This window comes from Talpa occidentalis, unplaced genomic scaffold (assembly GCF_014898055.3).
Source record: "Talpa occidentalis isolate TD23 unplaced genomic scaffold, MPIMG_talOcc4v2.1 talOcc4.3, whole genome shotgun sequence".
Lineage (NCBI taxonomy): Eukaryota > Metazoa > Chordata > Mammalia > Eulipotyphla > Talpidae > Talpa > Talpa occidentalis.
The window spans coordinates 124851815-124879264 of record NW_023603184.1 but is presented as its reverse complement, the minus strand read 5'-3'; the positions used below and the strand labels follow the sequence as shown (position 1 = coordinate 124879264).

The 27450-nt window shown below is 39.2% G+C and overlaps 1 protein-coding gene and 4 non-coding genes across 6 annotated transcripts; all 5 read right to left on the bottom strand.

Moving 5' to 3' along the window:
* NOP58 (NOP58 ribonucleoprotein) lies at positions 1-27450 on the bottom strand. 2 transcript variants are annotated; one of them, XM_037523854.1, is made up of 15 exons: positions 27203-27450; positions 24689-24765; positions 21722-21774; positions 18467-18588; positions 15085-15221; positions 12650-12714; positions 11574-11708; positions 10641-10786; positions 9763-9889; positions 7512-7675; positions 6299-6433; positions 5924-5985; positions 4098-4231; positions 1968-2104; positions 1-287 (listed from the first exon to the last, which is right to left on the bottom strand). In XM_037523854.1, exons 1-15 carry the CDS (start codon positions 27245-27247, stop codon positions 237-239), a joined length of 1590 nt encoding a protein of 529 aa, XP_037379751.1. In that variant the 5' UTR covers positions 27248-27450; the 3' UTR covers positions 1-236. The 2 variants fall into 2 exon arrangements, with proteins under 2 accessions (XP_037379751.1, XP_037379750.1); XM_037523853.2 differs by lacking the exons at positions 21722-21774; positions 24689-24765; positions 27203-27450 and adding an exon at positions 21393-21704.
* Positions 9201-9284, bottom strand: LOC119256460 (small nucleolar RNA SNORD11). The gene has a single exon (XR_005127790.1). It is a non-coding gene; the product is annotated as a small nucleolar RNA SNORD11 (small nucleolar RNA).
* Positions 10505-10590, bottom strand: LOC119256461 (small nucleolar RNA SNORD11B). Its single transcript, XR_005127791.1, has one exon. It is a non-coding gene; the product is annotated as a small nucleolar RNA SNORD11B (small nucleolar RNA).
* On the bottom strand, positions 21529-21616 carry LOC119256456 (small nucleolar RNA SNORD70). Its single transcript, XR_005127786.1, has one exon. It is a non-coding gene; the product is annotated as a small nucleolar RNA SNORD70 (small nucleolar RNA).
* LOC119256455 (small nucleolar RNA SNORD70) lies at positions 22367-22455 on the bottom strand. Its single transcript, XR_005127785.1, has one exon. It is a non-coding gene; the product is annotated as a small nucleolar RNA SNORD70 (small nucleolar RNA).

Below are 27450 nucleotides of genomic sequence, written 5' to 3'. Positions count from 1 at the left end.
TTAAAATACAAAGAAAATATTTTTATTTGTATAACAAAGACTTTGAGAAATGACGACATAATAAAGTTAACACAGTTGATGCCAAGACACAAATAGGTTTGAAAAGTTATAGATGGTTAATCACTTTGCTTCATCCAACTGCCTCTCAAATATTTTAGAGAGCACCACGGGTATATTCCTACTGAATCTTAAGCATGATGTGTCCAGGTGATTCAATTATAGTTTCCCCCCTTCCATTAGTCCTCAGTATCTCTCTTTTTCTTCTTCTTCTTCTTCTTCTCTGGACTCTGAAAATAACCAACAAGAATGCTCTTTGAAAGAGTTCTAAATGTTTGGGAGGCTAATAATAACTTTTTTCTATTAAAAAAAAAAAAGTAAAATAGCTCTATTTCTCATGAAACAAATTTGGGGTAAAGATTAAAATATAAAAATACAAACCATACCTCTATGAATGTGATCTCTAGCAAATCATATCCTCAACCTTCCTCAAACCTATTTTGTCATAGGATTCTAGGTTTAGGAAGTCACCTTAATTATACTATAAATGCCACAAAGTCATTTTATTTTTACCTCCTATCAGTAAAAACCAGGAATGTAAGGCAAACATCTAGAAAAAACATTTTTTAAAACTGCCTGGTTATTGGGGCCGGCCCAGGCTCACAGAGGGGGGCTGGGAATGAAAAAAAAAAAAAAGAAAAGAAAAAAAAACAAAAAAAAAAACCTGCCTGGTTATTTCTGACACAGAAATTAAAATATGCAGATCCCTGGTGGCATAGGGGTTAAGTCTCAGTGCTATCACGCTGTTACCACGGCGGCCTAGTTTTGATACTTAGCCAGGAAGCTAGCCCACGTATGGCACAGCTGACCTCTCCAGTATCACCTCATGCTCCCCTTGGCAGTGTGATTCACAAGATCTGCCTGTTCTCCCACTCTGTCCCTGGTGAATCCTTTGAACCCCCACTTCCCCAGCACCTCTGGCCTACACCCCAGTTCATACATGCATAAATAAATCTTTTATTCAAAGATTTAAGCATAGGGCCTCCCCGGTGGCGCAGCGGTTGAGCGCTGGGTTGCAAAGCTGCCTGCGGCCTCTGTGGCGCAGGTTCGATCCCCGGCTGCTCCCCTTCCACTGGAGAAGGGTCCCACATGGCGCGCAGACCTCTCCTGCCGCCCGCTGCTCCCCTCAGCAGTGTACTTCGGTCCTTCTGCCTGCTCTGCTCCCCGCTCTGGTGAATTCTCTCACCCTCCCGCGCTTCTGACTGTACCCAGTGCATGTATAAACCAAACAAATAAATAAATAAATAAATAAATAAATAAACATGCCTCTATCAAAGATTTAAGCATAGGGCCTCCCTGGTGGCGCAAGGGGTTAAGCACCACACTATGAAGCAATCCGAAGCCTCTGCAGCATGAGTTCAATCCCTGGCCGGCCAGACAGCAACCCACATGGTGAAGCAGACCTCTCCTGTCTCGCCCGCTGCTCCCCTCAGCAGTGTGTCTCGGTCCGTCTGCCTGTTCTGTTCCCCACGCTGTCTCTGGTGAATCCTCTCACCGCCCGCATCTCTGGCCTGCACCCCAGCTCTTGTATGCATAAATAAGTAAATCAATCTTAAAAAAAAAAAATAATTTATGTATACAAGAGCTGGGGTGTAGGCCAGAGCTTGAGGGCGGGGGGAGAGGTGGAGGTGGTGTGTGTGTATTCACAAGAGACAGAGTGGGAAGCAGAACAGGTGGACTGGCTGAAATACACTGCTGAGGGGAGCAGCAGTGTCTGCAGCGCCATGTGGATTTAGTTCCCTGGCCAGGGATCGAACTCATGCTGCAGTGATTGCTGATAGCTTCACAGTGTTGAGACTTAACCCCTTATGCCACCAGAGAGGCCCGAATAAATAATTTTTTTAAATTAAAATTAAATATGGAGATTCTGTCCATGTTAATAAAGTATTAGTAATTAAAAGCAAACATACAGAAATTGCTGTGCTGGTGCATGGTTCTTCCTCGGAAAGTGGTTCTTCCTTAATATGTTTCTTTTTGTCCTTTTTCTTCTTCTTCTTCACAGATGTCTCCTGTTCTTCCACCACTAGCACTTCTTCTTCTTCTTCAACTGAATATAATATAAAGACACAATAATTTAACAGTTTTAGATGCCCCCTCCCACCTAAATAAATTTTTAATCTGTTTTCCTCCCTGTTATTCTGGCCACTATTGAATGTTTATTTTATAATTTTAAAATTGGAAAGATTCTTCAACACTTATCTAATACCACTAACTTTATAAATGATATAAACAAACTCAGGGAGAAGTAAATTTGTCATGATCACATAGCTCTGTATATATGGAAATTCAGATTAAACTGATTTATCCGATCTCCAAATCCACTGTTTTTTTTTTTTTTTTCCCCTCTTTCTCCTGAGGGGTGGGGTGGGGGAAGGAGAACCAATTACATTTGAAATGATTAAGAGTTTGTGATCCAGAGTTAGGAACCCTGGGATTAATTCAAACTGTTATGACTATGAGTAATTTGTTTTACTTGTGTAAAATATTTCCTTATTTGTAACATTTAGTAATAGTCTATCTTATTTGATTGTTACTAAGGTTAAATGAGTTAACACACGCAAAATATTTAGCTTAATGCATGGAACAATGCCAGGCAAACATCTAGAAGAGGTAAGGGAGTAAATGCTGCACATTATTTTGAGGGTAAAAAAATCCAGGCAGTGGGCCTCCCCGGTGGCGCAGCGGTTGAGCGCTGGGTTGCGAAGCTGCCTGCGGCCTCTGCAGCGCCGGTTCGATCCCTGGCTGCTCCCCGGCCACCAGAGGAGGGTCCCACATGGTGCGCAGACCTCTCCTGCCGCCCGCTGCTCCCCTCAGCAGTGTACTTCGGTCCTTCTGCCTGCTCTGCTTCCCGCTCTGACTTTGGTGAAGTCTCTCACCCTCCCGCGCTTCTGACTGTACCCAGTGCTTGTATAAACAAAAACAAACAAATAAATAAATAAATAAAACATGCCTCTATTTAAAAAAAAAAAAAAAAAAAAAAATCCAGGCAGAGAGAAAAGTAAAAGCCAAAGTAATTTTGGGGAAGAGGGAGAGTTGGCAGGTTCAATAGCAAGGAGGCTAGAGCAGCTAGAGCAGAGCGAACAAGTAGAATCTGAAGAGATCAAGAGAGTTAATTGGGGTACCATAGTAGCACCTGTATGAAGAATGACAGTGGTAAATATAAGTGGTTAGAGTTGGTATATGTTTCCAAAATAGAATTAAGAGGATTTGCTGTCAGAACAGGTTTGAGTTATAAGAGTCAAGGGTGAAGGCCAAAACAACTAGAGCCATTTATAAAATGGGAAAAAAATTGTGGAGCATCCAACTGAGTGGCAAGGTTCAAGGAATGTTAAGTTTGATATACAAAAATAAATCTGGAGTATGGTTTTCCAAATGTTACTAATGATTACTGTTTAATAAGGAAAATAGTAGCACAGGAATTAAGTGACTTGTTTTCTTCCTCTAGGATAGGAGCCCACAATTGCTATTAATATACTTTGATCACTAACTCAGTTATTGCTTTAATGCCTGACTTATTACTGCATTAGATTCTCAATACAGGTACAGGCACTAAATGGAGGAATCTGATAATCAACTGTCCAAGATAGTGTAGGTCAACAGAGTACCTATTAAGTATTATTGCCATGATGACAGACTACCCTGTTCATGTTATTACTTTATTTCACTTTATATAACAGATACAATGGTAACTACCGCTACATTAATCCTACACTAAACATTTTTTTTTTTAAAAAGGTGTGAAAACACACCTTTTCTCCTATGTTAAGCTGATTCTCAAAATAGTTAACTCAGTAAAAGCTGGTTTTGGTATATTTAGTTTATAAATAATTCTACACCATCAAAAGAATTTTTCATATATTCCCCCATGAAGTCTGGCGAATTTAACAATATCTCAATATTATTCTAGAGAATAGGATGGCATTAATACATCAGCTTTTAATATAGTGGCTTCACAGTAAGTTCAATGGCTGTACTTTAGACTTATATGAAATCTGTCTTAAATACGTCTATAAAGTGACAAGTGAAAAATGAAAACTAACCTTTAATTTTAACCTTGGCTTTTTTGGCCTTCTTTTCAATAATTTCATCCTCCTTATCTACCTGTTCTAACTTTCGTTTTTTAGAACAGGTTGGCAGTGTAGAGTCAGCAGAAGGATCGTAAGTTTTCACTTCACTGGAAAAAACCAAAGCATTTTAGAAAATCTCTGTAAATATCTGTAATTGAAATAATTCTAAAGAGATTTAAAGTAGTTAACAATAGATAATTCATCAGCATACAATGTTGTTTCATTTAGTGACTTGGGGGCAGTTTATCAATACTAACAGTTTTAAAAAGGCAGAGAGATTACTATTTTCCAAATTCATCAAGCTTACTTCAAGAGAATGGGTGAGCATCCTATAGTGACTATATTTAATAGGTAAAGGAAAATATTCTATTTGCATAGGGGGAAAATAAGAGAAAATTTCCTCATACCAAACGATTATAAATGGTTACAAGAGTCATAAGTAGAATTTATGGGCTAACAACTTGATAAATACGATCAAACTGCTTCCAGAAAAGCCGTACTAAATATTACCTCCACTGGGCCTCCCTGGTGGCGCAAGGGGTTAAGACACAACCTATGAAGCTGTCCGCAACAACTGCAGCATGAATTTGATATCCAGCCAGGGAGCTACCCACATGGTGCAGCAGACCTCTCCTGACTCACCCACTGCTCCCCTCAGCAATGTATTTCAGTCAATCCGTCTGTTCTGCTGCCCACTCTGTCTCTGATGAATCCTCTTAAACCCCTGCACCTCTGGCCTGTACCCCAGTTTTGTATGCATAAAATAAATAAATCTTTAAAATATATACATATATAACCTCCACTATAAATAACCTCACTAGTATTTGGTGAGTAACAACAGTAACCAAAACACCCTGCCCATACATTTTTAGCTGATTTCAGGGTTGTCCGAATATGTTATCATGCCTCGGTCAGTCTTAGATTTTTCTGCCTGTTGCTATGTTTTTTTTTCAGTAATGGGAAAAATGTCAAATATTGGGGGGGGGGGAGTAAAAAGCCCAAAATATACTATGGTTACTTATTGCAACAATGTAAAATAAGCATATAAATAAAACCACACAAATAAGGAAAACTGTAATTGGCAAGAAAAAAATTAAGATGTTTAAGTTTACAATTGAAAAATACTGTATTAACTTATCCGGGAATGTAAAGGAACCAAATAAGGGATGGCGGAAAAAGTCACTACAATAAAAGTGAAAGTCAAAATCAACAGTCAACGATAGATCAGAGACATTCTGTAGGGGAGCAGAAAAGCAAAGGATGGGGCTGGGTGGAAAGAGCACAGGGGACTATGGTGATGGTGCATGGGTAAAATGGTGGAGAGAATTTTATGGGGAAATTATACATTGTACAAATAAGAAGAATGATGTACTAAATACTTTTTAAAATAGGAAAAATATTTAAAATGCTGTAAACAGGGTCTCCCTGGTGCCGTAAGATAAAGTCTCACCAGTATCACTGCTGCAGCCTGAGTTGGATCCTCAACTAGGGAGCTAACCCACACATGGCGCAACAGACCTTTCCTGTCTCACCCATGGCCCCCCTTAGCAGCGCATTTCAGTAGATCAGTCTGTTCTGCTCTCCACTCTGTCTCTGGTGAATCCTCCCCCCAACCCCCCACCCCTCTGGCTGGGGGATCGAACAGGTGCTGCAGAGGCTGCGGGCAGCCTCGCAACCCAGCGCCAACCGCTGCGTGTAGGAGGCCCCTACATGCTAATTCTTGTATGCATGAATAAATAAAAAATAAATCTTTAAAAAGAAAAATAATATTGTTCATCTATCCTCACAAATGTACTCACCTTTTATGTTCATATTTTTCTGCTTTTGCTAATGCCTTTCCTGTTCCACTTATTTTCCTTATCTAAAAAAAGAAAAGTTAGTATTTTCCAAGGAATCATATCTTTCTAATACAGACCACTGAACCAGGAAGCAGTGCTATTTGGTTTCCTTTTTGTTACTTTCAACAGCATATTCTAAGGGCAATGCTGTTCAACACACAATTTCTGGTAAATACAAAGAAAACTCAACAGTAGTCACAAAAAGAATACATTGGGCAAAAATATATCATGAAATAAAACTGTTTAGCAGGTGAAATGACTAAGGCCATAAACTGCTCACAGTTTATTAACTTTTCACAACTACTACTTCTGCCACCGGCAAGATATGGCTCTTACCCCTCTATCTTCCAAGGTCCTCAACCTGGCCTCTAACTTGGCTCTGTTCTCAACTCCCATAGCAGAGCTGGAATCCTCACCAAAAGCATCGTACCGGATAGCCAAAACAGTTTTGGCTGCCAGCATTCGAGAAATCTAACAGAAAACATAAAATTAGATTTCAAGTTATTACATTTCAAGTTATTATAGAAAAATTCTCAAAACTGTATTAATAAGAAAACTGCAGAAAATCATCACTCTACCATTAATGCCAGGATTTTCTAGAATTAGGAATTATCAAAGTATTACTAATCATGCAACTTAAGCCACCTAGCATATACTGTAATCTTTGCCACAATATAATGGTTAACAGATTAATCAGAACCACCATCATTGTGGTAGTGTCTCAAACTGCATTGCCTGTATCACCCTTAGTTTGTATTTGGTGACAGTTCTATACCATTAGGTCGTCTAGTATAAGTAATCTTCTCTCCCTAAGTCTTTCCAACACTAGAGACTCCTTTCCAAGCTAATACACTTTATGGAAATCCTTTTTCCTCCTATATCTCTGCTCTGAATTTTTATAAAATTTCAGTTTCTATTGAACTATGTGTCCTATTTCTATTGAACTATGTGTCTTATAAAAGTTTCAAGACAGTTTGTCTAATCCTGTTGTTTACTCGTCTGTAGTAAAATAGAAACCTCTGCGTCTTCTAGAGCTATTAAAAGGATCCATTAAAGTTCTATCAGTCATGTTATAGCATGAACTATGGTTTTTTATCATTCATAAATACAGATGTTAAATTTGTTCTCTGCCACAGAAAACCTTTTTTGTTGTGACACTCAAAATACTAACACAGTAAAAGAAAATGGCTATAATAGAAATTAACTTCTAATCTTTCCTTTCAGTGTACAAAATTTCTTTTTATTTAAAGAATTCACACACTGGAGCATCCCTTGTGGGGCAAGTCTCAGCGCTATCAAGCTATCACCAGCCACTGCAGCATGAGTTCCCTCAGTAGTATATCCCCGTTCTGCTCCTCAGTGTCTCTGGTGAATACTCTCACCTCCCACCCCCCGCCCCCAGCTCCTATATGCATGAATAAATAAGTCTTAAAAAAAAAAAAATCCACACATCTCTTAAGAGAAGGAAACAAAGGAAAGATTTACTGCATAGTATAGAATATGTGTTATTTGAAGGAAAAAAGCCTCCCACAGGAAAACTGCCACTCACCTTTCCCTTGTGTTTGGGACTTGTCTGGCCTACAAGCGATGCATGATAAATGAGACCATATTTAGGGGTATCTCGTCTAGACTTGAGGGCTCTAAAGAGTGCCTTTTCTGCTCCAAGGATCTGAACTGTAGAAGCTGCATGTTTGGCCAAATTTAAAAGTGAACCTAAAAAATAACCAGTTAAGGTGGGGAGGGGGAAAAAAATAACCAGTTAAAATAAATGTAATGCAAGTGTTTAAGAATTCCATGTATGAAACATAAATACCTGCAATCTAAATACTTTAGCCATCATAATAAGTAAAAATTACAAAATACAGGATTCCATAGTTTGGAATTCCCCCAAAATCCTGTTGCCTCAGGTTCTGCATTGTTCACTTAACATCATCACAAGCAAAGGTTTGTCTTTCTATTGCAAATTAAAGGTTTAAGCTTATTAATTCAATTTTACTAATTTTTTTTTAATAGAGGCATGTTTTTTTTATTTATTTTTATTTATTTGTTTGTTCATTTGTTTTGTTTATACATGCACTGGGCACAGTCAGAAGCGCGGGAGGGTGAGAGAATTCACCAGAGCCAGAGCGGGGAGCAGAACAGGCAGAAGGACCGAAGTACACTGCTGAGGGGAGCAGCGGGTGGCAGGAGAGGTCTGCGCACCATGTGGGACCCTCCTCCGGTGGCTGGGGAGCATCCGGGAATCGAGCCGGCGCCGCAGAGGCTGCGGGCAGCTTCGCAACCCAGCGCTCAACCGCTGCGCCACCGGGGAGGCCCAATTTTACTAATTTGAGAGACATTTTCTCTATACTTCATTTAGCATATACCATGGGAAAAATATTTTAAATATTCTACTACATTAGATGTGAAAAAAATACATAGATAAATGAAACTTATTTAGGAAATGTTGGTAGAAATATGTGATACATTTCTCACTGTATTTGTCCTTATTGTTAAAGTTATGAGTGAAGAATACCTAAAAATGCACTAATTAGGGAGATGATTTCTCGAAGGTGACACTAGCAGTTTTTTCTTTTGCTATGCAGAACTTCTAAGAGTTCATGTCATGGCTTGGGGTGAAAATCAAACATCCCTTGGATATGACAAACCAACAGACTACACCAGAGGACATAGTGGTGATTTCATGCTTCACTCAATAGAAGGTGGATGGAGAGAAACATCATAAGGCTGTGGTATAGGACAGGAGACACAAATGGCAGGGCTACCTGGCCAAACAGGGGCACTGGGGAAGGGAGACCGGACATGGTGTGGAGGGACACACCTTTGAATACCAGAGAGTAGGAGAAGTTGGGGAGCTTCAGACAGGCTGGTCTTTGGTAAGGAAAAGAATAGAGAGGGTGCTGTAGATTGTACTACATCCCCATCCCAAGACTAGTTATTGACCTCCTGAAGCACAATGACAGAATGCCCAGTGTCAGACTTGAGTCCCAGAGAAGGCAATCAGTGTACCATAAAACATGAGGCAGCCCTTAACCCCCGTACTACTCACTCAGAAATTGCAAAAGCAGGTTCAATACTTACACAAACCAACGAAGGCCAGAAAATAAAATGAATCCATATTGCGACCACACACATACTTTTATTAGAAATCACAATGAAATCTTAATTGACTTTATACTCCCACATTCATCTGATTATTCTAATCAACCATAACAAAATTCTGAAAATGGACCACAAAGTGTCTCAGAAGAGGTAGTGACTAAAGATGCCTTCATTATCCAAAAGGAAATCAGGCATACAAATAAAAATCATCATTGATCACGCATGGTCCATAGTTCCCACCATACACTATCTATTTGTTACCACTGCTTCCCTCCGCAGTGTATTTCAGTCAATATGCCTGTTCTGCTCCCTCCCCTTCTCTGGTGAATCCCTCTCACCCTGCCCCACACCTTTGGCCTACACCCCAGCTCTTGTATGCATAAACAAACAAAATGAATCTCTTAAAATAAATAAAATGGGGCCTCCCTGGTGGCGCAAGGGGTTAAGACACAACCTATGAAGCTGTCCACAGCCTCTGCAGCACAACTTGGATCCCACGGCCATCCAGGGAGCAACCCACATGGCGCAGACCTCTCCTGACTTGCCCACTGCTCCCCTCAGCAGTGTACCTAGCTCAATCTGCCTGTTCTGTTCCCCACTCTGTCTCTGGTGAATCCTCTCATCCCCCACACTTCTGGCCTGTACCCCAGCTCTTATATGCATAAATAATCTTTAAAGTAAATAAATAAAATGATCACCTGCATGAGCAATAAGCCGTGCTCCAACTAATTCTCCAACCATGACTGTAACATTGGGTGCAATGGCCATCATTCGATTTTGTAGATATTCGTAGAGCTGGGTTCTATATTCTGAGATTTCAATCACCTAGTATAGGGGGAAAAATGAATAAATCATAAATGTCTTTTAAGAATAAACAAAGTATAAAATTCACACATCTAAACATCAGAGTCCTAAATTATAAAGCAACTGTTGCACAATTCTGGGAAAATTAAGCACTACAGATGTATACAATTTATTAGATAACATAAGCAACTTAATACACTGTCTCAAATGTTACGTCAATATTATTACATAAGGGCCTTCCCTGGTGGTACAAGGGGTTAAGTCTCACCACTATGAAACTATTGGCAGACACTGCAACACTCCTGTCAGGGAGCTAACCCAAGTGGTGCAGCAGACCTCTCTCTAGCTCCCCTCAGCAGTGTATCTCAGTTGATCCGCCTGTTCTGCTCCCCACTCTGTCTCTGGTGACTTCTCTTACCCCTCACCCCACACCTCTGGCCTACACACCAGCCCTTGTATGCATAAATAAATAAAAATGAGTAATAACAAACAAAAAACTCCAAGGGCTAGACACTTGTGTCACCCTTTCTGATTATTGTATAGATTCTACCAAACAAGAAAAATTTTTGCTACAAGCTATAAATATATGCCTTTAACTTCATTCTAGTATGAATCTCCCTCTAAGCATATTGATAACGATGGCATCAGATGAGGTAGTGACTGAACACCTTCATATTTACTTATCAGGTGAACAATAAGTTTAAAAATCATCATTGCCATCAGAAAATTATTACAGAAGCACCATTGAAAGTATTTTGTGTATACAGTATACCTGAGTGCACAGATGCAGAATGTTGCAAATATCTTCTTCTGAAACTTCTGTTCCCATAGATATCTCTGCAGCTGCTTTCACTTCTGCTTCAACTTCTTCTGGCAGTAATTCAGACAGTGTGGCGGAGGCATAATTCTTCCTATCGCCTATGGAATGTTTGCAGATGAGGGAGAATCACTCTTCAACAAATTATATAATATCCACCAAACAGTCAAAAGAAAAAGTAGAGATAAGCCAAAGAAAAGGTGCCTAAACAAAACAAAAAGCGAGTAAGTTTGACCTAGCATTTTCCTTATATAAAGGCTTGATTTTAGAGATCAAAATCTCTCCCTACCACCTCCCTTCAAAAATTGTGTCATAGGGGGCCAGCATGATGGTGCAGGGGTTAAGTCTCAGTACCACAAAGCTATCCACAGCCTCTGTGGCTTGAGTTCCATTCAGGTTGAGGAGCTGACCTGCAAGGCGCAACATACCCCTCCTGTCTGCCATTGCTCTGTTGCATGAGCCATCAAAATCCAAGTTAAAGTCACTAATTGAAATCAGACAGACATTAATATGACCACATTCCCAAACCATGCAAGTCACAAAAAAGTGGGAGGTTTTTAAGAAAAAAAAATACTATTAACTCATCTTTTAACAATAAATCTATAGTATGTTCAGTGTTTTATTTTTTAAAAGATTTATTCATTTATGCATACAACAACTGGGGTAGAGGCTAGCAGTGTGAGGGGTGAAAGGAATCACCAGAGACAGAGTGGGGAACAAGCAGATTGACGGAAGTACACTGCTGAGGGGAGCAGTGGGCTAGTCAGGAGAGGTCTGCTGTGCCATGTGAGTAGCTCCCTGGCTGGGAAGAGCTTCACAGGTTGCGTCTTAACCCCACGCCACCAAGGAGGCCCTATGTTCAGTGTTTTAAACAATAAAGTTACTCACCAACTTTCTGTAAACACTTGCAGTATGTCAAATTATCTGAAATAATTTTTCCTAATTCAGGGAAATGCCATCCATACCATTCTCTACACCGCATAATGTAGTTGTTTAGTTCTTTATCTAAGTCATCCAGTAAAGCTACAGTAAATTGAGAGGAAAAAAAAAAAACCAACTTAAAAGGAGCTTTTGACAATTATGGTATTTTAAAATAAACACAAAATTTACCATTTTGACCATTTAATGTAGAAATTTGTGGCATCAGTTGATAATGTTATACGACCATTATCACTCTGCATTTCCAAAATGCAACATCTCAAAGTGGAACTATTAATTAAATACTAACTCCATTAAATAATAACTTCCTATATCCGATTCTGCCCCAAAGTCCCTAGCAACCGCCTCTATTTTCTTTCTCTACAAACTATCTATTCTAGATATTGCCTAAGTGGAATGACACGGTATTTGTTTTTTGGGGTCTGGATTATTTCACTTAGCAAATGTTTTCAAAATTCACTTGTGTCGCAGCATGCATCAGAAGAACTTCATTCTTATTTAAGGATGACAATATTCCATTTTATATATATAACACATTTTGTTTATACATTTGTTAGGTATATTTTGGTTGTTTCTACCTTTTGGCTATTGTAATGCTATGAACATGAGTGTATAAATACTTGCTGAAATATTTGCTTTCAATTCTTTTGGGTACATACCTAGAAATGCAATTACAGTCTAAAAGGAATTTTAAAATCGGAAATTTTTAAGATTAAAAATCATTTAATGGCATGGAATAATGACTTATTATAAAAGCAAATGAAACAAACAAAACACAACACAGTTCCCTCTATAGTTTTATCATTTTTGTGGAAAGAGACAAGTTTATATTAATAGTATAATTCACATTATCTCAAAATAGTTAAATTATGGGTAGTTTTTCCTTTTCCTATTTACTTACTAATTTATTTACTAAATTTAGAAAACTTCTAGATCTCTTCCACAACAGATAAAATTATAAAACGTAGTTTCAATAGCAGAAAAAAAATGAGGAGCAAATTAGAAGTTGTAGCTAGTATACTTACAAATTGCCTGAACAATCATTGTGTCCACTTTATCGGCACTAAATTTCAATCTATAGCGGGACAAACTGTGGAGAAAAATATCAAATGACTAAGATAACATCAAGGAAAAATATTTAATTAACATCTTCCAAAAAACTTATTTTTACAAAAATTCCTCTCCCTGGAACTCCTTTTTTTCTCTACACAGGAAAATCAGTTGAATAGGAATATAACATACAAGAAAAGGAAGGCAGCTTTAAAAGGAAGCTAATAGATTTGTTCTGCTAAACTCTATTAATGATTTCTGAAACATGAATTAATTTATGAATGACAAACAGGATGATGCAAGTCATATTAGTTCACATATGATTTTGACAGCATATTAAAGCTTTATAACAGCAGGTTAAGAAAAAATGTTAACACTCTAATTCCTAAAAATAGAAAGTCATGAAGGAATATTATATATCAAAGCACAATTTTTTTAAAAGATTTTTATTTATTTATGCATACAAGAACTGGGGTGTAGGCCAGAGATGTGGGGGAGTGAGAGGATTCACAGGAGACAGAGTGGGGAGCAGAACGGGCAGATATACTGAAATACGCAGCTGAGGGGAGCAGTGGGAGAGACAGAAGAGGTCTGATGTGCCATGCGGGTTAGCGTCCTGGCCAGGGACTGAACTCATGCTCCAATAGTTGGCTACAGCATTGAGACTTTAACCCCTGTGCCACCAGGGAGGCCCTATTAAAGCACTATTAATCTTGGCACTGCTGACATGTGGCCCTGATAATTCTATATTGTAGGGAGCTATGCTGTGTACTGCAGGATGTTTAGAAACATCCCTGGCCTTTATTCATTATGTTACTAGCAGTCCTCTAATCTCAACTTTAACAACCAAAATGTCTCCAGACACTATCAAATGTCCTCCAATACTTGGTATTTGATTTTGCTTGATTGAGAACTACTATACACAGCGCTAATTAGCCACAACATTAAATTTTGATTCAATTTGTTTTTCTTTATTATAGTGTTTAACATAAATTTAATGTGTTTCTTTAAACTATATTAGTAACTTTTAGTGTTACTGGTTTTGGTAGTAAAGCTTTGGTTACTAAGTTCTATAGGTTTTGAGTTCACTACACATAATCCTATTTTCTCTCCAAAACTCTTGTTATGTTAGTGCAATTTCCCTGAATGCCAAGTAGAGTACAGCAGAAATGCCTATTTTTTCTGTTTAAAGATTTTTATTTATTTTGTGTAGAAGAACTAGGGTGTAGGCCAGAGGTCCAGGGAGTGTGAGGATTCATCAGAGATAAGAGTGGGAAGCAGAACAGGCAGATCTACTGAAATACACTGTTGAGGGGAGCAGTGGGTGAGACAGGAGAGGTCTGCTGTGCCATGTGGATTAGCTCCCTGCTGATAGCTAGTGCTGAGATTTAACCCCTTGTGCCACTAAGGAGGCACAGAAATGCCTGTTCTACGGGAGTTAAGCATGATATGGTTTACCTCACCTTTTTGCAAAACTCAATTAAAAACTAGAGTAAAACAAGCAATACAGACACAGACACTAAAAACAGACCATAACAGATGAGAAAATTTCGGGAGATAGCATCATAAAACGAAATGACTCAGCAGGGATTAAAAAAAAGAAAGCCTCATGAATGATGAAATCTAACACCAGACTATGCCTATGATGTGCTTTAGAGTTCAGGCAATGCAGGCACACTGCTGGGTTCAAAATTCTGGCTCCATGAATTACCAGATGTACTGACTTTCAGTATCAGTTTCCTCATCTGTAAAATATGGACACCAATTACCTCATAACACTGCTATAAAGATTAAGTTAGTATTTATTATATCCTTAGAAAAGCGCTACATACAAGGGTTAAAGAGAGCGTTATAAAGGGGCCTCCCTGGTGGCACAAGGGGTTAATAGTCAGGAAGCTATCTGCAGCCACTGCATCATGAGTTCAGTCTCCTGCCAGGGAGGTGACCCATATGACCCGAAGTACCGCTCCGCTGTGTATTTCAGTCAATCTGCCTGATCTGCTCCCCACTCTGTCTCTGGTGAATCCTCTCACCCCCCCACACCTCTGGCCTGTACCCATTCCCTATGTGCATAAATCTTAAAAAAAAAAAAAAAAAAAAAAAAAGACAGCCCTATCAAGCTATTTATTGCCAGCCACTGCAACATGAGTTTGATCCCCGGCTGGCCAGGGAGCAACCCACATGGTGCAGCAGACCTCTCCAGCCTCAACCACTGCTCCCCTCAGCAGTGTATTTCAGCGGATCCTCCTGTTCTGCTCCCACTCTCTCTGGTGAATCTTCTCATCCCCCACACCTCTGGTGAACACTCCAGTTCTTATATGCATAAATAAAAAAAATCTAAAAGAGAAAGAAAAGCTTTATATAATTACTTGTTAAATATAAGTTGACTTTATTGTCCAGTAAATCTCACCTATGTGCCAATCCAAGACACATTGCTGCCATTTCTCGTGGTTCTACCCCAGGTATTAATCCATCCATCTGTGAACGGATTCCTCTCATAAGTTCATTGACAACAGGACTGTGGATACAACTGAGATTCAGCTTTTCCTATAAGAACAAGAATATTTATTTCAAATAAAGAGAAGTTCTACTGAAATCATTTATCATTTAAAAAAGCTTTCACAAAGATATAGTTTTTCAGTTTTAATAAAGAGGAGTTTTGGCCTCCATGGTATTTCAAGGGGTTAAGCATCAGCACTATGAAGCAATACGCAGCTACTGCAGCTTGAGTTCAATCCCCAGCCAGGAGGTGACCCACAGGGTGCAGATCTCTCCTGTCTCGCCCACTGCTCCATTCAGCAGTGTATTTCAGTATATCTGACTATTCTGCTCCCCACGCTATCTATGAATCCTCTCACCTCCCCCCCACCTCCTGTCTACACTCCAGCTCTTGCATGCATAAATAAATCTTTTTTTTAATTTTTAAAAAAGATTTATTTATTTATTTATACATACATACATACAAGCACTCTGTATAGTCAGAAGTACAGGAGGGTGAGAGAATTCTCCAGAGCCAGAGCGGGGAACAGAACAGGCAGAGTGACGAAATACACTGCTGAGGGGAGTAGCGGGTGCAGCAGGAGAGGTCTGCGCACCATGTGGGACCCTCACCGGCGGCCAGGGATCGAACGGGTGCTGCAGAGGCTGCGGGCAGCTTCACAGCCCAGCCCTCAACCACTGTGCCACCAGGGGAGGCCCAATCTTTTTTTTTGTTTGTTTTAAGAGGAGTTTCTAGTGTTTGTGGGAAGAACACTTGAATATACTATAGGTGTAAGTCAAGACTTGTTTCAATACTTTTCCTGGAAGGACACTTATTTATGAATCAAATTGCCTAAAAAGACGAATACAATTTAACCTAGCAGTTTTGTCCTTGTTTGTTGGTGTGGGAGATTTTATTCAGTTCTTTTTAAAAATTAAGATGATAGGGCCTCACTGGTGGAGCAATTCTCTCACCACCTCCCCTCCCCGCATCACTGGCCTACACCCCAGCTCTTTTTATTTTATTTATTTATGCATACAAGAGCTGGGGTATAGGCCCAGAGGTATGGGAGGTGGGAGGACTCACCAGAGACAGAGTGGGGAGCAGAATAGGCAGAGTGACTGAAATACACTTCTTAGGGAAGCAGAGGGCGAGACAATAGAGGTCTGCTGCGCCATATGGGGGTTAGCATCCTGGTCAGGGACTGAACTCATGTTGCAGTGGTTGGTGATAGCTTCATAGTGCTGAGATTTAACCCCCTGCACCACCAAGGAGGCCCCAAACCCTGCTCTTGTATGCATAAGTAAAATAAAAAAATAAATAAGGCAATATACCAGACTATTTTGCTCCATAGTATTTAAGTAGAGAAAGGAACTGAATGAAAAGCAACATTTTGAGCCTTAGGCCTTTTTCATACATGTGAGTAATGGTTAGCATCCCTTAAGCACTTCCAAATATAAACATGTTAATGTCTGTTACAAACACACATACAAAAATCTTTAAAAATACCATTTAAGTTTCACATGCCCCAAACAAACAGGATAAATTTTCTTCTGAACATATTCATTTTTTGCTAACTTTTTCATGTTAGTCAACAGTTCATCAAATGCAAATGATAGGCAAGCAAAACGATATCGCGCCATGGTTAAGAATAAAATATTTAGGACCTCCTTGGTGGCACAAATGCAATCTGCAAAGCTATCTGCAGCCACAGCAGCTTGAGTTCAATCCCTGGCCAGGGAGCTACCCACATGGCGCAGCAGACCTCTCCTGACTTTCCCGCTGCTCCCCTCCGCAGTGTATTTCAGTCGATCTGCCTGTTCTGTCCCCCGTCTCTGGTCGGTCCTCTTACCCCTCACACCTATGGCCTGTACCACAGTTCTTGATTCCATAAATAAATAAATCTTTATTTAGTACGTAAACAGCGACACTCAGTATAAATTCTTAAAAGAGAAAATGGAAAGAAATATCCTTATCTATAATCTCACCATTCAGCAATGTGCTCTTTGTATGCTGAAATCTGTTTTACCACAAAAACACAGACTAAGATTTATAGGTACTTTAAAGGATGAAAACAGACATCTTCATCATACAAACTTTCATCTCACATGTCACAGTATTAGAAATAACCTATTTAATCTTATCCATAATCCTGGTTTTCAAAAACCCTCAAATCTCCTTAGCACCTTGCCAACTAAAAAGACCTTATTTCAAGGATCAGAAGTATGTTTAAGAACACAAAAATTAAACATGGCTGAACTACTACTCGAATGTCTGAAGATCAAACTAGTACAACCAGCTTTCAAACAGCCCTGCTTTTCATACTTGCATGTCACCTCTCAGTCTTTCTTTCCAATTTCACCTTATATTTAAGACACTTAAAAAATTAGGGCCTCCCTGGTGGCACAAGGGTTTAAATTGCTGCACCATGAAGCAACCTGTAGCCACTGCTGCACGAGTTCAATTCCCTGGCCAAGGAGCTAACCCACATGACAAAGCAGACCTCTCCTGACTCGCACGCTGTTCCCCCCAGCCATGTATTTCAGTCAATCTGCCTGTTCTGTTCCCCACTCTGGTCTCTGGTGAATCCTCTCACCCCCACACCTCTGCCTGTACCCCAGTTCCTGTATGCATAAATAAATCTTTACAAAAAAATTAAATGCCATAACCTCATTTACATTTGAAGAAAAAAACAATGTGGCTAAACAAAAATTTGATAGGACATACACAAAGCATGAACAACAGATAATGTATGGGAGACAGGATTAAAGTTAATTTTTTATCATTTTTTGATTTATATTTTCTACAACAGGCAGTCAAGACATTACTTATATATGCTTAGTTTTGGAAACCAATCATATGCAACCTAGGAAAAAAGATCAACTATGAAAAATTATCTCAAACAACTCATTACATAGGCTAGGCTTTGTAGTCATTATGCTCTTTTTTTTTTAAAGAGGCACGCATTTAATTAATTAATTTATTTGTTTGTTTGTTTGTTTATACATGCACTGGGTACAGTCAGAAACGCGGGAGAGTGAGAGAATTCACCAGAGCCAGAGCGGGGAGCAGAGCAGGCAGAAGGATCGAAGTACACTGCTGAGGGGAGCAGCGGGCGGCAGGGGAGGTCTGCGCGCCATGTGGGACCCTCCTCCGGCGGCCGGGGAGCAGCTGGGGATCGAACCGGCGCCGCAGAGGCCGCGGGCAGCTTCGCAACCCAGCGCTCAACCGCTGCGCCACCGGGGAGGCCCTGTAGTCATTATGCTCTTTGATGGACCCTGATCAGGGGGCAAGAAGAAAATCCTATCTTTACCTTTATGACTCCTCCTAGTTTAGCATCAGCTACAGCCAGAGGTTCATGGGCTTCTTTTACTATTTTCTTCAGAACTTTTTTCAGCTGTTTATTGATTTTGCCCTCCATCAGAGCTGTGAATGCTTTTCAGGAAAAAGAAAAACAAATGAATTAACTCTTACATTTTTAAGAGTTTAAGATCTTATTTAAATTAAGGGAAAAAAGTAAAAAAAAAAATACTTCCTTTCAAAGGGACTAAATTTAACATTACCTCTGAAATTAAAATGTTTTACAAGTTACATATTTCACAATCGCATTTGACACTCCCACCTCATCTCTACTTTAGAACCAGGAGGTAAAACAGATTCAGCTATTCTTTTCCTATGTGACACAAATCTTATCTTGAATTCAGAGCTAGAAGCACAATTAAATTTAGAATGACAAATAGATTCATTTTCATCATTACTAAGAGGCAGGCCTGATGTTCTGGACTGTGGAATACTCAGATCTTGTTTTCTCCTAATTCTTGACCCAGATGTGTCACAAATTTTCTCCTTGTAAAACTGCAGTGATGGAGCACTTATTGCTGAAAGTAGGCTATTTAATTCTGGGATAGGTGCTTTAATTTTTGGCAATTTCTAAATCTGCTACTTTATAATTCTCACCTTCCCCCACCTAGATACCTGGACCCAATGGGACTAACATCTTTTCTGATGTCTAGATTTTAGCTGAATTTTAAAATATGCCTGGCAGAAATGAAGTCTATCACAATTTCTAAGATCCGATAGTTTGGGCATAATCAAACTGGTCCCAACTGTTCTTCCTTCCAGATCATATCCCATGCATATGAATTATAAGCTCATTTCACCTTTTTTCTAGGAAGATGAAGGTGAGGGCAAAAGCCATCTCACTACCACACAGCTCTTACAGAGGATCCTGCACTCTAAGAAGTTAGGATTCAAGCTACTTTTGTTGGGTTTTAACCATTTACATTTTGTATATTGAGTTCTTATAATAAATATGCCTTTCTAATAAAAGTGGAGTTCTTATTGAAAGTTTCTACTCTAGATCTTCTGTAACATCTAAATGTAGGCTGGCTCCAAATTCTATTCTAGCTAATTGAAAGACCTGTAATTTGAAAATTTGATAAAGAGTTCCACGTCCAGTATCAATTCTTGACATTACACCCCATCACTCTTTCTTAAGCTAGAGTTTTACATGCCTATGACATTTACAGCTACTTGGATTGGCTCTGTCAAAACTGCCTTATAAATGATAACAGGAAATTAATTCCCAGAAAGGACTATGGTATTTTAATTAAGTGATACTAAATTTTCTATAAAAATAAATGGGAAAAGGCACTATAGAGATTTCTACAACCAGATTCCCAACAGACCTTGTAACTATCATACAGTTATCAAGAAAAATTTATATAGGACCTCCCTGGTGGCGCAAGGGGTTAAGTCTCAGCACTATGAAGCTATCAGAAGCCAACCAGGGAGGTTGCCCACATGGTGCAGCAGACCTCTCCTGTCTCGCCCGCTGCTTCCCTCAGCAGTGTATTTCAATCAATGTGCCTATTCTGCTCCCCATTGTCTCTGGTGAATCCTCTCACCCCCAGCACCTCTGGCTTGTACCCCAGTTCCTGTATGCATAAATAAATCTTTAAAAAAATTATATGCTAAAATGTAGGAATTTGACAGTTAAGAAAAAAAATTGTCTCTAACTTCATGGAATATAGAAGGGGCAGGTAAGGGATGAATTTAAATCCCCACCTACTATGGCATTTTCTATGTTTACCTTACACTATTTTAAGGAATACCAAGAAGCCCGATAGGGAAATGAGGTACCTCTCAAGCCCCAGTTTTATCTGTGAAATAGTGATTAATGTTACATATCACAAAGGATTGTTTCAAGGATCAAATAACAATTCTGATGCTATGTATATAAAATCTGACAATTGCCATGTGATCAATATATTAGCTATTAATAGTAAAAGTCTCCTTTTGTTGTGTTAAAGAGATTATATAAAAAACGGAATTCAAAAGAGGCCACTTGTGATTGGGGCTGTAACACTTTACAGACAACTCCAGGAGGACTTGTTCAAATCAATCTGTGAATAATGGACCCGAGTTGAATACACCTAACAATTTTGCTAGGCATTTTACCAAAATGCTGTCATATTTAATCTTAAAGCTTTGTGAACAAAACTATCTAAAAAAAAATTCTCCAAGCCAAAATTACTATAGTTACACTTTATGATTCATGATCCTTTCAGTTGATAAAGCAGCCCTATTTTTAAAAATTGGTGAATTGCTGGGCCCTCCCCTTTAGTTTATATTCCATGCCATGTTTTGGGGTTGTCCATTAATATCCCAGCACACTTAGTTATATTTCTCATTTTCAAAAGAGAATTATACCCATCTCCTCTAGCTGATAACCAAAATTATTTGAGTCTGTCAAATTCTTGCCTGACTCTTAGTCTTCTTTATGCCCCTTCATTTTCAAATTATACCACCAACTAGTTGCCTTATCTGTGACACAGAATGCAAGCAAAAAGCCTTATGATTAGGGTTTTATCAAGTCTTTTTTCCCCTAATATTAAAAAAAGAAAAAATCTTGTGACCAAGTTTTAATGAAGTTAATTAAAACTAGTTAATAAACGCTATCACTGTATGTCTATTGTCCCATCATGAGGACTAATTGAAGGATGAGTCAGCTTTTCTTCTAAATCATTAACATATCATGCCCGTTTTAGATAAACACTCTAGTTTTCATATTAAACATACAAACTCTTAATTTTCCTAAAACTTTTAATAATAAAGTGTTTTTTCAAACTAAAAACATATACCCTTGGCGAGCTGCTTTATTCTTTCAACTGTGAATCCTGGCTACTCTCAACTTTACTCTTGGGTTATAATTATCAGAGTTGTGTACTTGACATTACCTTGGTCCCTCGTAGAACAGCCTTTACTGAATTGTGCTTCAGCACTATGCTGTTGGTTTCCACAGGGAGATCAACTTAACCACTTCTCACCTCTCATCACATGGGAAAAAAACAGCCCTATGGTGAAAAAAGCTAACTCAATGTTGTCTCAGTGGTAGTGACGAATTTGCGTTAAGATCATTTAAATTCAGTTCCAAAAAGAATGCATCATTGACAACATTGAATAAAGTTAACTCAGGTAACTGAAGCAAATAATCTTTAAGTAAGGTAACAAATGGTCAAGATTAACAATAATAATGCAAAATACAAAAGCTAGTCTTTGATTTTACCTGCTAATGCTTCTGCTGTATCCTGAAATTTCTCAAAATGTTTTAGTTTTACTCTAGAATTAAAAAAACAAAAATATGTTATGGAAGTACACTGATTCTGCAAGTCACATGTTTAGGAAAGAGGGACTGTTAGGAAAATAGGTCCACACCCCCTCTGAAGTATGTTTTTTTTTTTCTTTTAATGTACACACTTAGTAATCCCCCTCCCTTTATCGAGGCAGCATTGGTTTATAACACTTTGTACGAATTAGTGGTAGAATAAATTTTTCTGTCATTGGAAACCAGGATGTAACTAGATAGTCTTTATAAAATGACCAGTTTTTCTAAGTGCTAGGCTAGCAATGTTTAGACTATTATAAAGAAGATTCTAAACTTTCAAAAAAACTCAGGAAATCGAAAAGGTATGCTAACATAGTTAAACCTCAGGAAAGATGTTGAAGCTTCAACCTAACCTCTGATACTTAAATTTGGACACAGATACCCTTATGATAGCATTGAATTGACCTACCTCTTAGGTCAAGAATCTTAGAACATTCACTAGTCCACCTACTGCAAATGATTCCTGTTCCCTTTACTTTACCCCCATCCTCTCCATATACTTATTATGGGCAGGGTAACATGTTCTGTTGAAGCAAATATAGTTAACCCATTGTTGTCTCAGTGGTAGTGACGAATACTTGAGTTAAATCACTCAGATTCAGTTCCAACAAGAATACATCATTGACAACAATGAATCAAATGAACAACTGAATTAAACTAGTGTTCTGTCATGTCTAAGAGTGTTACCTTAAATAAGCTTTTCTTACCCAGAGAACACCCAGTGAGAGGACCCTTAAACAGTTAACATTGTAAAAATTTAAAGAAAAAGCAATAAAGTCATCTTAATCTGCCCTACCCCCAACCCATTTCCATCCTTCTATTCATCTCTCTCCAGTCTTCTACAAATGAATAAATGTACATGGATACTGCAAAAACGGAATATTATAAAAAACTACTCTGAAGCGGGCCACCCTGATGCCTAGGGGTTAAGTCTCAGTGATAGCACCTCAAAGGCCCAGGGGTAGGCCTGAGTTCAGACCCAGGCCAGGGAGCTAACCCACAAGGTGCAGCAGACCTCTCCTGTTTTGCCCACTGCTCCCCTTAGCAGTGTATTTCAGTAGATCTGCCTGTTCCACTCCTCATTCTATCTCGGGTAAATCATCTTACCTCCCCACCCCTCTGGCCTGCACCCCAGTTCTTCTACGCAAAAAAGAATCTTAAAAAAACAAAAAACAAACAAACAACAACAACAACAAAAAAAACAGGGCAGCCCTGGTGGTGCAGCGGGTTGAGCACAGCGCTGTGAACCTGTCTGCGGCCTCTGCAGTGCTGGTTCAATTCCGGCTTGCTAGGGAGATTCCCACATGGCGAGGCAGACCTCTCCTGCTGCTCCCCTCAGCAATGTACTTCAGTCCTTCTACCTGTTCTGCTCCCTGCTCTGCCACTGGTGAATTCTCTCACCCTCCCGTACCTCTGGCCTGTACCCCAGTGCTTGCATAAATAAATCTTTAAAAAAAAAAAAAAAAAAAAAAAAAAAAAGAAAAAAAAGGGCCTCTCCTGGTGGCACAGTGGTTGAGCGCTGGGTTGCAAGGCTGCCCGCAGCCTCTACAGCCCCAGTTCGATCCCCGGCCACAGGCGAGGGTCCCACAGACACACACACACAAAAAAACAAAAAACAAAAAACCACTACTCTGGAGTATTTGATATATCATGGGCCTCTCTCCAGATCAACAGAAGTCTTATAGATATACAATGTATTCAACAATTCAGCCAATAATGGAATTTTTAAGTTGTTTTAAGTTTTGGGTTTTGCCATTATCAATTCTGTATCTCTATTTTGTTCCCTAATTGTTTAATATGACACTTCTTGGGTTTAACAGTCTTGAGCAAGTTTATGTAATTTCCTTCTACATTTGCTTCTTTTTCACGGATAAATTATTGAATGCACCCTGACGTCCAAAAACAATCCAAATCCACATGTATCAAGAAAACTGTCAGGTCCTTCCCTAGAGCAATACATACCAAATGAACTATTTGAAGTTGGTAAAAATAAGTATCTCAACTCTATCCCGAGGAAAAGTCAGATCTTTTCCACCAGTCACTTGTTCTGTAAGCTGGGTTTCTACACTATATTCTACATTCTTATCCATCGACCTTGGGGGAACTCAGTTCTAGCGTTCAGGATTTATAGTTTAATTATTACTCCAGAAGGAGCTAGGAAGAAGTCACAAAGAATGAATAAACTATCAGTTAAGATAGAATAAACTGGGCCTCCCCGGTGGCGCAGCGGTTGAGCGCTGGGTTGGTTGAGCGCTGGGTTGCGAAGCTGCCTGCAGCCTCTGCAGCACCGGTTCGATCCTCAGCTGCTCCCTGGCCACCAGAGGAGGGTCCCACATGGCGTGCAAGCCTCTCCTGCCACCCACTGCTCCCCTCAGCAGTGTGCTTCAGTTTGCCTGCTCTGCTCCCCGCTCTGGCTCTGGTGAATTCTCTCACCCTCCTGCGCTTCTGACTGTACCCAGTGCTTGTATAAATAAATAAATATTCAAATCCTTTAAAAAAAAAAAAAAAAAAAAAGAATAAACTATCAGTTAAGATAGAAACTTGAACAAAACCTAAAGAAACTAAAAGTTAATCAGCACTTCATGCTATTACTTTTAACAGAAATTTATACATAATACACAAATTTTACTTTCTAATATTTTATAATAGTAATTGTGGGGTGTTGTCTAATCTAGTCTACAACTAATATAAATTAGTTGAGATGGTCTTGCTCCAAATAAAGAATCTAATAATCAGGCTCATAGCAATATTATTTCTGAAACATTTCAAAACAAAGTTATGAACATAACATAACAGAATCAGAGAAAAAAGGTTAAAAATATCTCTGAATGTTAACTAAGCTAAATTCTTAGTTTCAAGGTTACTTACATTTTATTTGCTTTCTCTGGTGTTTCAAATTCTTTCCACAAACTATCAACTTCTTGAAGTTTCTTTTCATTCAGAACCTGTAATATTTAAACAATTTTCTTTAAATGGCAGTTTAGGCATGTATGGCTACATTCTTCAAGTACAGTTATACATATAAAACAAGGGTGGAAGCTCTTTTTCTCTGAAATAAGCTTCCTCACAAAGCATAAAATTTTGGTTAAATTAACTCAAGTTACCCATTTATAACTGGATGTAAATTCAGATCAATCTGGGATCTTTGCTGAAAACATTCTATTCTTAAGGAGTCTCTCACTCTCGCATGTCTTGAGAAAATAAAGGAATGTACACGTTACACACCTGCACTGTATGATGAGACTGAAAGTCAAATGAATTAGAACTAAAATTTCATTTCCAGTTTTACTACACACATTTTATGTGGACAGAGGTTACTACACATTGGGCAGTACAGCTACAAAAGATCTGGGATAAGTAAGGCCAAAGGAAGTCTTTAGTTTTATTCCGTATGTCATGTGACATAAGGGACACAGGTTGAGTGTTTGCAATATTCTAGAAATAACTAGACTAGTTCCTCTACATATTGTCTTTGCAGTCATATAAAAATCTTTCAAATAAACAATAATTTCTTAGAAACATTTCTTTTTGAACCACTCTATATATATGGGTATGTGTACAGAGTCATGATATAAAATGTATTCCTTATAGAGAAACCAAACAAAAGGTCAAGAAAAAGACAAAACTTGCAAGCTGAGCATAGGGTCTGAGGCATACAGAAAGGATTTAATATTTTTCATAAAGTTATGCAACTATCACTATTTCCAGAACATTTTGTAGGTCTACTTTATTCATAAAGAATGGATAACTGCTATTCCAAACACAAATGAATCAATGTTTCAATACAGTCAAGTCCTTGGTTATTTCTCTATTAGGTTACCAAAAAACCCCAACAATTTTATCAGTAACTTGCAGATAAATAATACTGAAAACTGCAACAGAATACTCATTTTATAAAGTACACTCTTCACAAAAGTGAAGAATTCATTCAAAGGTGAAAATTTTATGAGTCAGGTCCAGAAACCAAACAATTGCTAAACCAATTTCCACTCTCACAAGCAACCAGTGGATTGTGAGGAATTCCTCCTTCCCCTAGGCAGCATCCAGTTCACGATAGCATATATAACATCAATTTAGATAAATTCATTTGCAGACCCGGTAGGGTAGGAGAATTGGGGGCATGTGCAGTACTCTACCTTCAGAATTTAGATGAGACTGGGAAAAGTAAAACTGATACTTTCCTGGCCTCTAAGTCATTAAACCATCCCTTAAAATTGCTCACAGTGCAATTACAGACAACTTCAAAATAAGAGGAACAATAAACAAAACAGCTTTTGATTTTTAATTATTTATTGGTTTCCTTAAAAAGGACTATTTAATCAATAAGTGAATGTAGAGGCATAATTTCAAATGTTAGAAGAGAAACTTCGAGATAAATTCTCCAAAATCAACATTTTGATATGTACCTTCCAAACTTTCCAATTGTTGATTCACAACCAGAAACCCTATATGTTTTATCTAGTACTTTTTTTTATAAGAGCATATTATCTTTATATATATATATACACACATATATATATGTAAAACACTTGTTTTTGTGGTTATATTCAGAACTCTGAAAAATGCCTGGCTCGGAACTGCACTCAATTTACCCCATTCTTCCTAACACCCGGATAGCATTACACTAGAGGAACCTCCCTCTGTTTAACCTTCTCCGCGCTGATAAACTTCTATTTTCAAACTTTTCCAATCGAAACAGCCAAATCTCAAATAGATTATCACCAGCCCAGATTTCTCCTCTAGCTTTCAAACTTGAAATGAAGTTGCATGCCCAAGTCTGACACAGAAGCTTCACACAGCCCGAACTGAACTTTTCAGTTTCTCCCTCTTCCAAAAAACCGTTTCTCTTCCCTGTCACCGCTCACCCACGCTTAATCCATCCGCTGACCCCGTCAATTCTACCTTCAAAATTTCTCCAAATGTTTCCCTGCACACTAACCTTAATCCAAGCAATTTTATCTCGTCCACGTTAATGGAAAAATACACTTACTTCCTTTCTGGTCCCCTCTGCAATCTATTCTCCACAGGGCAAGTCAACTTTACTAATAAGATTAATTAAGTCTGTCACTCCTCTGCTTAAAACCTTTCAATAATCCTTCACAACACTCAAAATAAAATCTGTAAAATTCTAACACGGCTCCTACCGGCATTTCTTAAGCCGGTCAAATGGTCAACTCCGAGCCGGGCTGCCCAAACGGCGAGGCCACGTGTTCCGCGACACACGTGCCCCCCAAGCCCCAAGCTTTCCCCCTCCTTGCAGAGCAGGGGTGCACCCGCGGCAGTCACGCCATCCTAAGCGGTGACTCCCCCCCTCAGAGCTCCCCCTCTTCTCGCCTGCCCTACACACCCGCTGTTCTCCCCCAGCGGCTCGCTTCCACCTACCTTAAAGATGGCGTAGCCGACGGACGTTTCAAACAGCACCAACATGGTGAGGCCGGGCCGGAGCGCTACGCGGCCCGCCGCGAGCTCTTACACCGGCGGGAGAAGGCCAAAAGTGTCGCCCCGAAAGGCTCGCAAGGCCGCGGCCAGCCAAGCTCAAACGCGCACCCGTTCTCACAAGGACTCAGACCACGCCGCCCAAACGCTCCACACCAGACAGCGCGCAGAACGTGCGAAAGCGCCTCTCCCGC